Consider the following 14,900-nt stretch of genomic DNA (forward strand, 5'->3'; position numbering starts at 1 on the left):
CAGGCACTTATCCGCTGGTTTATGGGGTAACTTGTAATTTTTATCTTTTCCCTGAAAGTCAGGGAGAGCTGGGAATGAAAGGGAAGGAAATGGGCATAAAGAAAAGGTAGTACAGGGGCCTGCTACCTTTGGGAAATATACCTAGTAGACTTGTATCATAAGAATTTCCAAAGGTTGACCCAGCCTCTTTTGATACAAATTGATATTTTTTTCTGGTGAGGACTACAGAATAAAATCATATGAAATGACCAACACTTACAGCTGGGCCCTGAATACCAGGAAGACCTGTGGCACCCCGTTCACCCTGCATGCCTCGTGGTCCTGGGGGTCCTCTGGTTCCTTCCACTCCAGGCAACCCACGTGATCCTTCGGGTCCTCTTAAACCAGGCTCTCCAGGGTTACCCACCTAAGAGTAAATGAGACAACATAAAACTAATACTAATCTGTTTTTTTTAAAGTTCTGATGGATTTTATTTCTATTCAGCTATCAAGCATTGTACACCTCCTCCACCATTCAAAAAGAAGAAGACAAGGAGGAAGGGGAGGAGGAGGAGGGGGGAAAAGAAGAAGAAGAAGAAGAAGAAGAAGAAGAAGAAGAAGAAGAAGAAATCCTTGTAACAAACATGCATAATCAAGCAAAAGAAATCCCAAAGTTGACTATATCCAAATATGTGTGTCTCATTCTGAACATTAATCCATTGTCAGGAGGTGGGTAGTCACTGGAATCATTTTCTCATTGTGTTAATCAGGGTTCTTAAGTGTTTCAAGTTAATACTGTTTTTGGAGCTACTGACTTTGTTTTACTATTATTAATTCAAGAAATTCTTCATTGAAGTCCTACTCCAATGGCTCATCATGGCAGAGAACTGACTGTGAGTTCTCAAAGTCTGTTCCAGCTGAGCACAAGGCCTAGCAGGTCCCACTAAGGCAGAAAGCCTTCAACTATGGCATTGTATGTGGGCTTTATATCACAAGGTCAAGGATTTAGAGCTGGAAGGAGTCTTAGCAGCTGCAGGGCCTCATTTCATAGATGACAAAACTAAGGCATAGATAAGTAAAGTGACTTGTCCAAGGTCACACAGCTCATAAATGATAGGCAGGATTTTAATTCAGGTCCTCTGACTATAAATCCAAATCTCTTTCTCTCAGATGAGAACCAAACTAGCTAGGATAAAAGTGGCTCATCACCAGATTGGCCATAGGGTGATGAATTTTTTGGCAACTCTCAAAGACTACCTAATAATAGTTAACATTGATATTACCCTTTAAGTTTTACAAAGCACATTACATATACTATCTCATTTTATCCTCACAACTACCCTGTGTACCGTGAGATTGGTAATATTAGTATCAACCCCACTTTACAGATGGTAAAACTGAGGCTGGGGGAGGCTAAGTGATTTGTCCAGGGACACACAGCTAGTAAATGGCTGAAGCAGTTTTTAAATTCAAGTCTTCCTGACTCCAAGTCCATCCCCTCTATCTACTGAATAATCTAGATCACAAAGCAAATACTACCCATATAAAAAGTGAGTATCCACATTGATGATGCTAAATTTGCTCATTCTTTTTTCCCCTCTTTTTGGGAGGGAAGATGTATTTCCCCTTTTCCCTGGCCACCTGTCTAAATAATGACTGGTGATCAGTCAGTCAATCAATAAACATTTAGTAAGTATCTACTATGTGCCAATACAAAAGGAGGCAAAGACAGTCCCTGCCCTCAAGGAGCTCACTGTCTAAGGATCAAAGGAACTGAAGTAGTAAGATTTAAACTTGAAAGGAACCTTAGGGGTCATTTAATCCAATACCCCCTTATTTTAGAGATGAGAAAACCAAGGTTCAAAGAGAGTAAATGACATCTGCTGACTTAAGGGGTAACTTGTAATTTTTATTCTTTCCCTGAAGGTTGGGAAGAGCCGGGAACGAAGGAGAAAGAAATGGGCATAAAGAGAAGGAGCCCTGCCTGCTACCTTCAGAAAATCTACCTAGTAGACTTGTATCATAAGAATTTCCAAAGGTTGACCCAGCCCTGTTTGATACAAATTGATATTTTTTCTTTCTGGCAAGGACCACAGAATAAAATCATCAGAAATGACCAACATTTACAGAAGGGATTAAGGTGGCAAAACCATATTTGACCTCTGACCACCAGTCACCTAGAGTCCCCCTAGGTGGCACAGGTTATAGAGCACTAGGCTTAGAGCCAAGAAAAACTGAATTTAAGTCTGGCCTTAGCCACTTACTAGCTCTGTAACACTGATCAAATCACTGAACTTGGATCTGCCTCAGTTCCTCCTTTGTAAAAAAAGGGATAATAGTGGCACCTAATTCCCAGAGTTATTATACAGATCAAACATGATCATATCTGTAAAGCATTTAGCAGGGTGCCTGGCACATAGTAGGCACTTACTACTTGTTTCCTTCCTTCTATTATTTTTTTTTGTTTTTATTTTGTTTTTTTTTAATTTTTTTTTGTTTTTTTCTTTCCTTCTATTATTAAGCTACGTATATGATATCCATCTGTAACTCATCAATCTCTTAGATTTCTGGATAGGATGCCATTTCTTCTCTGAATATTGAATATTAAGATATTATAAGGCAAATAAAATACCATGAGATCCATATTTGCTTTTTGGGCCCCCATTTCTTTACCACATATTATTTATATTATTGTAGATATTATAGCACCACATAGATTATAATAGCACCAAATCTATGAGAGTGTTTAAGTAATTTCCTGACAGTAAGTTCAACACTGAAGAAGTACCATTAACTGTTTTTAGGTAACAAAAACACCCATTCAGAGTGTAGCTGCTGAAGTGCCACAATGAAGTGACAGTGTAGTCAAAACCAGAAAGAAAATTTCAGGTAGAGAAATGGCCATTCAGTTCTGATAATATCCTTTGAAAAATATGAGGGAACCAACAGGATCCAGCGGGGGAAAGTATGATAATAAAACTAATTGCTGCATTTTGTTCAATCATGTCTAGCTCTTCATGACCCCATTTTGTGTTTTCTTGACAGAGATAGTAGAATGGTTTTCCATTTCCTTCTCTACTTCATTTTACAGATGAGGAAACTGAGGCAAAAAATGTTAAGTGACTTTCCCAGGGTCACATAGCTAGTAAGTGTTTGAGGCAGGCCTTGAACTCAGGAATATGAGTCTTCCTGACTCCAGGTCCAGCACTCTATACAATTTGCCATCTAGCTGCCAAATTGTCATATAAAAGAGGTTAAAATAAGAGAACATAACGATATGACAACCAAGTATTGAAGTTAAAAACAAACAGCAGAAGACTGGAACTGGAAAAAACCTTAGAAGACACTAATTCTAATCTCCCCAATTTACAGATGAGGAAACTGAGGGTCAGAAAGGTGAAGGGAGGGACTTGCCTACAGTCATATTAGTAGTAAATGGCAGAGCTAGGATTTGACCCCAGGTCCCATAACTACAAATTCAGCCATACAAGAACCACATATTTTCTTAAATATAAACCATGTATATAAAAGGAGGTTGGAATTTATACTTAAAATACACTCTTAAAAGCATTTCCCATAATGCACATCTAAAGATCATTTCTAATAAAAATAGACTAAATTCACATTTTGTCAAACTATCTCCGGTGGTATTTGTGGCAGAAGCAGCTACAATGTACTACTGTTTGCAGAATATGAATGAGAAGATAAAAGAACAGAAGGCAGCAAAAGAATATTAATGTTCAAGAAAAGCATGCTTATAAAAGCTGCCTACTCCTGGCTCTGTTTCATTAATTTAACATTATCTAAGAAAGAGCTAATTTCTTGAAAGCAAAAAAAAATTGAAATTTTGGACTAAAGAGCAAAAAATAGGAGATAAGCTAATATAATTTACTACCTTACATGCATATACAACTCCACAAATGTTTATTTTTTGCCGTTCCTTATTTATAAAGGGTTGGCCCCCATCTAAGCCAGTCTGCCAAAAAATATCCCTCTAGGGAAATTGTGGCACAAAGGGCTGCACTTAAGACAATGGGAAATGAGAGCTAGTAGTACTAAGGAAATTCTTACAGAATGCTAATAAATTCTCAGAAGCACCTGAAATGACCCAAAGTGGTTGAAGGTCAACAGCTGGAAAGAAACCCAAAATAATCTATAGCAATTCACTGTGGAGTTGTTGAGTCACTTCTTGGCAACAGAGGAGACAAATCTGTATTCACACTGATTGTGTATTTGGTGGAGTCAGGACACAACAGATACTTTTTGTCCAAAGGTGTGTCAGAGTGGGGACAGTCTACCTGGTAAGGGCATGTTCAGGTAAAGGGCCACAGTCACAGGCCAAGGATAGAGCAATAACTTTAAAGCTTTGGATTAGAATGGCCAAAGGATGCTGAAAGGAAACAAGGCTGGGGGGTGGGGAGTAAAGTTTTCTACTTCACAATTCTGCCTAGGACTCTCCAGGGCAAAAGAGAGAAGGGCAGGATGTGTTCCATTAGCAACTCCTGGTCAATTCAGGGAAAGGGGCAAATCCCAAGTCACTGTTTTTCATAAACAGCTCATAACTGGGAATTTGATCCAGATTTAAATAAAATTAACTTAATCATGAGCCAATATGACCTTGAGCATTCCTTACGTTATATCCATAAGGAAAAAGGATTTTTCACTCCAAAACTCTATGAAGATTTTGTTTGCATGTTTTCCTGACCTATGCCATGCACTTGACATTCACTGAGAAAGCTAGGTGACACAGTAGATTGAGCATGGGACCTAGTATCAGGAAGATCTGTTTAAATCTTGCCTCAGACACTTACTAGTTGTATGACCTGGACAAATAATTTAATCACTGCTTTGCCTCAGTTCCCTCACTTGTAAAAATAGAATAGAAATATCCCCTACCCGAGGAAGTGTTGTTGTGAGGAAAAAATGAATTGACATTTGTAAAGAGCTTTGCAAAACCTTAAAGTGTTATTTAAATGGTAGCTATTGCTATTACTTCAAGAGTTTCTTTGCTTGATAATGCCCTTTGACCATTAAGCGTCTTAGATAGTATAGCTGTATCTCTCTCTCTCTCTCTCTCTCTCTCTCTCTCTCTCTCTCTCTCTCTCTCTCTCTCTCTCTCTCTCTCTCTCACACACACACACACACACACACACACACACACACACACACATTGATGAGGTGGACATCATAAGTAGGAAAAAAGAATTGTTTGGTCAACAACCTTCTGAGTGTCCAGTAAGCAAGCAGCACCTCAAATAGAAATTTCCCTTCATTTTTCAATGATTAGATCCATTTAAAGAACAACCTTAATGAAAGATTTCATGAAAGCTCTGAACCACACATCCAATAATGTAAGATTTCTGATATCACTAGGAAAAAAGGATGAAAGTTCTCCAACTCAAATATACTTTAATGTGCTTTCTTTAACTAACTCATGATTCTTCCATCATGATTCTCCTGTCCCCACAAATAGGAAATTACAAAAACTAAAGAAACATTTTTCAGTCTTATAATTACTAAGGAAATTCTAATAAAATGCGGATACTTTTCAACAATGAGTACAATTTAATTTTTTAAAATGACCAATTTGGACAGAAAATTGGAAAATGCATTGCCACTTAATGGTAACTGAGCCATTCCTAAAGAAATAAAGGGACTGTCCTTTAGCAGGGTTAGTTCCAAAGTTAAGTGTGTTTCCATAATGTCAAGAGTTTTCTATTGATTCAATCTATTATTTAAATAAATTAGCAAATTTGGTTCTTCATTTACTTGGAGGCAAATCCTTGAAGAATTGATGGTTAGAGATGGATTTCATAAAGTAGAATGCAGCAGAGATTATAGTTTTATTGATTTTTTTATAATATTACTCTTCATCATACTTACAGATCCCTTTGGGCCTGGCAATCCTATATCTCCCTAAATCAATAAAACAAAATTATATTAGAACAATGTATTCACAGTTGAGATAATTTGCTTGAAACTTTCCAAACTGGATCGTATTATTGAAATGTTAGAGAAAATATGATCAAATTAATAAAAGTATAATGTCATAAGAAGTGAAAATATCATTAAAAGTTCCAATGCCTTATAAAAATTACAAAGCCTAAATTCCTTTCTATGCTCTTAGAAATGCTTTTTTAATCTACTTCACCAAATATGTTTTTCTTTCATAATTCATAAGAAAAGTGAATATGAAAATATCCCAACAGTGATAATGTCAGCTAATAGGAAAGATGTGTTCATTTAAAGTTGTCACTCATCTGTTAATCAGCACTGGAAAGCAAATGGAATTTATTCTCTGTCTAGAAATGTATATCTGTGACTCAGAGGAAAATTAAGATAAGCTTTATTTCCAAATTTACCTGACAATGGGGAGCATTTTGCTAAATCAGTTATCACCTTTAGATTAAAGTTAAATCTCCAAAATCAAATAGAAAATCAAATCCCAGTTCTGATACCTTTTGACATGCTAAAAAATGGTTTTAAGGAAATAATTTGATGAGAAATGTAGTCATCTTGATTGAAAAAAAATACTGAAATAAAAACCTCTCCACATTTTTTTTTATTTGAACCTGCTTCAATAGCAGAGAAATAACTAAATATTTATCCAAATTACTTCCTAGGAGTATCCAATCTACTAGGGGTTAATTGTTTGGAAACTTTAGAACTATGGAAGAGAACTAGTCAAGAATTGGGGTAGTATTCCTTCTCTCCAATATATTTTCTTAATAGCAGGAGCTATTAGTGATTCTTGGGCATACCAAGGCATAGGAAAATTACTTATAGACCTGGATGCAAATCTTCTTTCACTGTGAAGATGTGTCATCTAGAGCAGGGCTTCTTAAATTTTTTCCACTCACAACCCCTTTTCACCTGAGGAATTTTTACACAACCCAGGGCATATAAGTATATAAAATAGGTATACAAATCAAATATTTACTGCCAAATTTTTCACCACTCTCACATTCAGTTACGGGACACCATCTGGGATCTTGACTCACAGTTTAAGAAGCTTTAATCTCGAGATAAGTACCTTTTTGCCACCAAAAGATGTCGTTGAGCAGATAGGTCCATAAACAATTAGAAACTAGAGGGTTTCCCCCTTAGTATTTTTTATCTATAACAGAAGTGAGCTTATAGACAAAATAGTCCAGATTTTTCAGAAGTCAATAAGGAGAATAGATTTCATTTCAAAAACATGCAAAAAATATCCAAAGAAAACAAGTCAAAAATGTTTATAAAAGTTTGGATAGAAATCATTTTAAAACAGAAGTAAAATGAGTAAGACTTACTAATTCTCCTCTTCCTCCTGCTTCACCTTCTTCACCAGCACGACCCTAAAATTAAGGCAAACACTTCACATTATTACTGCCCTAAATTAGTTTTAATCACCTAGCCAATCAAATGAGTATTTCTGGATGCCTACTATGGGCCTATATTTCTGATGAGCATTGCAGAAATCAAAGAAAAAGCATTTGTGGTATCTGCCCTCAAGAAGCTTACAGTCTAGTTGGGAATGGGGCCAGCCCAAATCAGACAACCAACTTCAGGGAGAATCCAAAAGGATTTGTCCTGAATTTCATTCAGAATTCCATGTTAATCATTAGAATCCTTAGCTTATTCATTGGGAAACCTTTGAAGGAATGTTATTTCCAATGGATAAGGAACTCAGGGGGAATTTTTTAATTTATCTAGTGGATGGCCTCAGTGTGATTCTTTTACTGAGACTGTAGATTATTAAAACAACTGAAGGCAAGCCCATTTGGAGGATACAGGCAGAGAGGTGCTTTTTCAGAGAAAAGCCATGCGCAGGTTTAGAGGGAGAGCCATGATTAACAGTAGACTGTGTGAAACTAGGGACAAAAATAAAACAATTCTCATATGGGAAAAAAGGCCATTGGTCCCATATATTTCACAGTGGCAACTGTAACTTGCCACATACCAAATACCACATTGATAGTCAGCCAGTGAAACATCCCAATGATCAGATTATAAGACTTACTTGTTCTCCTTTTGGACCAGGTTCACCAACTGAACCCTATAATAAAGACATTGTGACATTGTCTCAAAACTTAAGAAGTGGTGTTATTTTTTAAAAGTAAGATAGAATACGATATAAATATGAATTAACCAACTCCCCATACCCATACTAATAGAGAAAGGTCAGAAAATACCTCCTTGTCACCTATATGGAGCCAGATGACAGTCAGTTCAATGTTAACAGTCATTAACGTTAAGCATATACTATATGCAAGGCAGCAAGTGCTGGGCATTTTAAAAAAAAAAGCAAAATAAAGACATTCTCTGCCCTCAAGGAGTTTACATTTTACTACTACCATAAATGGGGTAGAATATAATTTGTATATAAGAGGTATGCTGGAGTCAGCTTGAACCAGTTTGAGAACCCATTGTTAAATTTTCAGTGTGAGCATTCAGGAAATCAGCAAAAAGTTACAAAGCAGGTCTTGATTGTTTTGTTGATTATCTAGATTTAGGAAATGGAGAAAATGTTAGCTATACTAATTTTTGTTCAGAGGGCTGGTTTAATTTCCCTACATGCCTTTGTAATAAATACAATGCAAGAGAAATTAAGGGAAGAGAAGACACTAACCACAGGGAAGGTTTCTCAGAGAGGGTAGCTTTCTAAACTGACCTTGATAGAAAACGAGGATTCTAAGAGACTTATGCTTTATTCTAAGCATAAAGGAATAGCTTGTGAAAATGCAAAGAGGTGGCAGATAGAGTGTCAAGGTCCAGAAATAGATAACAGTTTATGGATAGAACAAAAAAATTGAGATATAGTTGCATAGTATGAATTAAGGCCAGAAAGAGAGTTGGGAGTCAGATTGTAGAGTGCCTTGGGAAATATATAGTTTATCCCATTACCAGTGGGGAGCCACTGAAAACTTTTGAGCAGAACACCTTGGTCAGATCTGTGCCTTAGGAACATTATTTTGGCAACTGTAGAGAAAATGGACTGAAGACATGATAGACTGGAAGCCCAGACACCAGTAAGAAGGCTATCAGAGGTGTGTAAGGCTCTGAGATCCTATTAGAGGAGGAAGTTCTCAGGAACAAAGCATCCTGAGGCAGCAGCATAGTAGAGTGGCAAGAGCATCAGACTGGAGGTCAATGGCAAGAGTCAAAAGATGCAGGTGTAAATACTTGTTTTGCTATTTCATATTTATGAAACCTTGACCTCTCTGAATTTCAGTATCTTCATCTAATAGATGAGGAGGTTAAACTAGATGTCATTCCTAAGGTTCTTTCTTGCTCTAAATTCTAAATACAAATAATATCTGAAGGATAGACAGACTTGGACATCTAGGTGGCACACTGGATAGACCCCTAGGCCTGTAGTCAGGAAGACTCATCTTCCTTAGTTCAAATCTGGCCTCAGACACTTTCGACCTTTGGGACCCTGGGCAAGTCACTTAGCTTGTTTGCCTCAGTTTACTCATTTGTAAAATGAGCTGGAGAAGAAAATGGCAAACCACTCTAGTATCATTGCCAAGAAAATCCCAAATGGGGTTACAAAGAATTAGAAACAACTGAGAAATGACTAAACAAAGACAGATTTAGAATTCAGTGGGGAAAAAAAATACTAAAATTTTCTGTCTCTTAGAATCCCTATTTCCTTTCAAAGCTCAGCTCAAGTGCTACTTCCTACACAAGGCTTTTCCTGATTTCCTCCCCTCCTACCTCTCCTAGTTGTCAGAAGATGAACGCTGCATGTGTGTATATACACATATGTATGAATATATACACATGCATAGATAACATACTTGTGTATATAAACGTGGTATGTGTATGTTTGTGTGTATATATTCACATTTATATGCTTATCTATGTATGCATATTTTCTTTCCAATCGAATATAAACTTCTAAAGGGCAAGAACAGTTTTCATTTCTCCCTTTTTTTATCCCCCACACCCAGCACAATGCTGGACACAGAATAAATGTGTGTTTAACAGAACTGAATTTAAAGTGAGAGAGACACATATGGCATAGTGCAAAAAACTTATCAGGAGATCAGGGTTTCAGTGCCAGCTTGGATTATGACCAGCTATTTGAGCTAGGGAAAAATCACTTGACCTCTCTGGGGCTTAGTTTCTTGATTTGTAAATGAGAAAGATGGTACTGGCATTTGATGATCTCAAAGATCCCTTCCACTTCTAATGATCTGTGATGATCATAAAGCAAATGTCCTTTCTCAGATCATGTATCTTTTCTCTCTGGACAATAAACAATTAGCACCCAGAGAGAGTTTTTTCATAGTCTCCTAAATTTCAAGGTCCTACAATGCAACGCCTTCATTTTACAGATAAGGAAACAAGCCTAGAGAGATGAATTTCCCTCCTCAGAGGCTAAATTCTTCCTACTGTACCACACTACATCATAGTAAAGAGAATTATCTGCTTATATAAATTACTGAACTACATTCTAGGGAAATTCTGATGGAAACAAGCCTTCTATTTAGTCATTGAAGCTTCTATATAACCATTGGTTAGGTTATAAAATGCAGTAATTGCCCAGCTTAACCTCTTTACCATCTGAATCCTTACCCTGTCACCTTTCAATCCAGGGAGTCCAGGGGGACCGGGCAGACCTGGAAGGCCTGGGCTGCCAAGAGGACCCTGTAAATCACCAAGCACACAAAACAAAAAGCCCATGTAATAACTGACACCCCAAGCATACAGTCCGGCCAGCCAACATGCAGCCTAGCTGGGTTTGCCATTTCCTGAAGTAAACATGAGCCAGGTATCTAACTTTCCTCCTGTGAGCAGCCAGTCCTTTGTGCTTTTTTTTTCTCCTGAGATCACCAACTTCCTTGATTTACATTCCTCTACAACAGTGGGCTCTTTCAACCGAGGCTTCTGCAAGGCAGTACCCCCTCTTGCTGTGTAAATAAGCAGTGTAGATGTTTTAAAAGACAGCATTCATGCATCAGACTCCTGAATTCCAGGAACAACCACAATCCAAATGTGGCACCTCATGTTTCCCACCAGTTTAGAACACATGTCACAGGCTGCACTTATTAACATGCCCCCCTTCTCCCCTTTCCTCCCCCCCGCCACCAGTGTGGCCTAGATGGCATTTTTACTTGTGTTATTTCAAATATCGCTACCCTTCATTTCCAGACATTCACAAAATAATAAAAATGAAATGTGGCTTATCAGTGACTTCTTCTGTATTGTTTCCCTCTCCTTTTCTGTACCTGGTTCACCCACCACTCCTCTCTCATAATAGTATGGATTAGAGAAAGTAGATAGAAACAGCTGAGGAATTAAAAAAAAACAACAACAACATAGGCATCACTTACCAGTTTACCTGGTAAGCCTGGGGGACCATTGGGTCCTAATTCTCCTCTGCTACCCTGTAAGAGGAAAATGTAATTAATTATAATAACAAGAGGTTGTTTTTTTTCCAAATTCAAGGGCTTCATGAAGATTTAACATTCAACTAAAAACCATTTTTATTAAAAATCAAAATTATCACAGTATCATTCCCATTCTTTGATCATTAATTTGAAGGGAGAGATCATATCAATTCAGTTTAATCCAATTTAATTTAATCCAAGGCAATTCAATAAACATTTTTTAAAAATACCTACTATGTGCCAGGCTCCGTGCTGGCTGCAAGGGATACAATGACAAAAACAAAACAGTGGTTGCCCTCTGGGATCTTAAATTCTATTCCAGGAAGAAAAAAATGTGTATACAGATAAGTTTGTTGTTTTTATTTATTTATTTATTGCAGGTCAGTGAGGGTTAAGTGACTTGCCCAGGGTCACACAACTAGTAAGTGTCAAGTGTCTGAGGCTGGATTTGAACTCAGGTCCTCCTGAATCCAGGGCTGGTGCTTTATCCACTGCACCACCTAGCTGCCCCCTGTTGTTTTTATTTTAAACCAGATCTGTGATTTCATCAGCATTGGCAATGCCCAATGAGGAACTTCCTCTACCACACAGGTCTCTCTTGGTAGAAACAAATAAGAAAATCTAAAAATATAAACGAAGGTTATATATGAAGTAATTGAGGGAGAGGGAGGCAGCACTAACAAGAGGGGATATTAGGAAGAGACTGATTCTCACATTACCTAAAATACCCAAATCAGCCAGTAATGAGAAACTCTTTTGGTGAATACAAATAGACAAAAGTTCCTAGTGTGGGACGTCCCTCCATTGAGACTGATTTCAACTTTTAACTATTTAGTAGAGGAAAAGCAGAGTTGTCTGAAGAGATTAAGTGATTTACCCAGAGTCATTCTACTAAGCATCAGAAGCAGAAGTCAGTGAATACTCAAACTATTTGTCAATTATAATAACACTCTAGCAGAAATATATTACAATAGTCCTGTGTGTAGGGCAGGTAAGGCTGTGGATAGAGTGCTGGACCTAGAGTAAGGAAGACTTGAGTTCAAATGTGATCTCAGACACTAACTGGGTGTGTGACTCTGGGCAAGTCACTTAACCCTGTTTATCTCAGATTCCTTATCTGTAAAATGAGCTGGAGAAGGGAATAACTGAACAACAACAAAAGTCCTTTGTGTAAGTATGAATAAAGATATGTATGTATATGTGAGTATGTTCATTATATACATATATAGACATATGTATATATGCAATCATATAGCTTAAGAATCTGAACAGAGAAAGGAATTTAGAAAGTACTTAAACACCAATATCTAGCAACAATCCCAATGCTCAAAAGGGTAGTGTAAAAAGAAAGAACCCTACAACCAAAAGGTTTTGTCTTTTGATTTCTGTGTATACTCCAAAATACATGAAGGGTAGAGATGTATAGAATGAAATGCAAGTCTTTGTTCTACTGATTATTTTTGTTCCTTTTTGAAAAATATTAATGATGTAAGTAGATTTTGGAAACTACAAGAAAGAAAATACTGTGCTTTCATTCTGCAAAATAACATCTGATTCCAGACTGAAAGCTCTTTGTGTGCAGAGACCACATGGAACCAACTCACTTTCCCCCAGGTGGCACAACAATGCTATACATTCTGGAGGTAGTCAATAAATGCCTTATTTTATTACTAACATGAGAGTCAACATGACATATGGGTAGAGAGCTGACTTTGAAATTTAATAGTACTGGGTTCAAGTCCTACCTCTGAAATATACTGGCTGTGTGACTGGGCAGGTCACTTAACCTCTCTTTGAGACTTTAAAGTGATGAAAATACTCAAATCTCCATAGGTAGAGAAATTTGCTCATCAATGAAATCACAGATCATGGTTGTTGTTTTTTTAAATCCCTAGATAGTTAACTATGTTAAACATTGAAACTCTTCAAGAAATAATTGCCTCCCTTATAAATCCAGCATGGGGTGGGGCAGGGCTATTCCTTTTTTGTATTTTACAAAATTTATAACTGTACCCAACAGCATCATTCTACTCTTCCTTACAAAGCAGGCATATAGCTTGCAGTTGTACTATAGGTGAGGAGGAAAGAATTTTTAAAAGTCCTTTAAAACAGGATTTAAAGTTTAGAACATTTCTGAAATCCAATCAGAACTCCTTACTGAACTGCAATAGGCACCAGGTATACAATATCATTTCAGCATCAGACACACTGACATCTTAGGGACAAATACTTTCATGAGCTTTGCCATCAGCTGGAACTGAATGCCCAAATATTTAGTAAAATAACACTTTCAGTTAAGGAAACAACGTAGCTGAATATCTGGAGAGAGCTTTTTAATTAATCCCTACCCGCATACCCAGCTATATTCTGAACTACTTATTCTGCCCTGTCTAGCAAAAGTTTGCAGATGGGGCCTATGATGAGCGTGGGCCATTTCAACTGTGGAAATCAGCCCTGGAGGGTGTGGAACTGCAGGCATGTGAAAATAGATGAAGAACTGGCCAATAAAAATGAGATATTTCCCGCATGCCGACTATGAATCTCAAGATTATGTCCCACTCCAATGACTTGGTCTCATACTTCAAAGTTCAAGACTTCTTTTCTCCAGGATACCTACTATAGGGACTAGTTCAAATCATTCTTGGGCAGAACTGTGTCTTAAGTCCCAAATAACATCATGCTAAGGTGATCTTAACTGGAAAAAAATAATTGCAGTAGAGAGGTGTAAAATATAATTTACAATATCAGAAGGTGAAAAGTCCATTGCCTGGGGCATACAAGGATTGAATTCCCTCACTTTCTTATTGTAAATAAAAGGTGAATGATTACAGCATTTATTTTTTCCTCTTCTAATTATAAACAAAGTATTTTTTTCAAAATTGCAACTAGAAAAGATGGTGGAGGAAAGACAATAAACTCTCATAACTCACAACACAACCACTCCAAAAAAACACCAAATAATTCCATAGAACAATTTCTGGAGCAGCAGAACCCACAAAAGAATGAACTGAGATGATTTTCCAGCCAAAGACAGCTTAGAAGGTCAGTAGGAGGGGGTCACTGTGTTGGAGTGGGAGTAGAGCCCAACTACAAGGTCATACTGACACAGATTCAGTCCCAGGCAGGCCGAGCATCTGAATCAGCTTCATTGCCAGTGTTGTCCCGGAACTAAGCTCATGATCTGGTGAGAGGGCTGAGTGGTTGACTGTGGGAGATTACAGAGGTGTCTGCTGGTGCTGAGGCGGAACTTGGGTGTTTCACCCCTGCTGAGAACCAGGAAGTAGGCTTGAGTAGCAGTGGCCCAGGTAGGGGAGGGGCACAAGCCTGTCAGAGCTAATAACCACAGAACACAAAGATTTGCTGCCTGGTTAATTAGCAAGTTGGTCTGGGGTTATCTACAGACCAGAGAACAGGCCAGATGAGTAAAGAACCTTCCCCTCCCCTTAAATCATACTGCCTTAGACCCCCTGGAGCTTGGGACAGTACCTCCTGGAAGCGGTGCCCCACTTCAAGAAGGAGTTAAAAGTCAAGTAAAAGACA

The 14,900-nt window shown here is 37.7% G+C and overlaps 1 protein-coding gene across 1 annotated transcript in view; it reads right to left on the reverse strand.

Moving 5' to 3' along the window:
* Positions 1–14,900, reverse strand: part of COL9A1 (collagen type IX alpha 1 chain) — a 126,052-nt gene that overhangs the window by 22,241 nt on the left and 88,911 nt on the right. The window contains 6 exon segments of the mRNA XM_044002761.1: positions 260–406; positions 5,863–5,895; positions 7,272–7,316; positions 7,982–8,017; positions 10,546–10,617; positions 11,304–11,357. Coding sequence (XP_043858696.1) covers positions 260–406; positions 5,863–5,895; positions 7,272–7,316; positions 7,982–8,017; positions 10,546–10,617; positions 11,304–11,357 — 387 coding nt within the window.

Source organism: Dromiciops gliroides, chromosome 4, assembly GCF_019393635.1.
Source record: "Dromiciops gliroides isolate mDroGli1 chromosome 4, mDroGli1.pri, whole genome shotgun sequence".
NCBI lineage: Eukaryota > Metazoa > Chordata > Mammalia > Microbiotheria > Microbiotheriidae > Dromiciops > Dromiciops gliroides.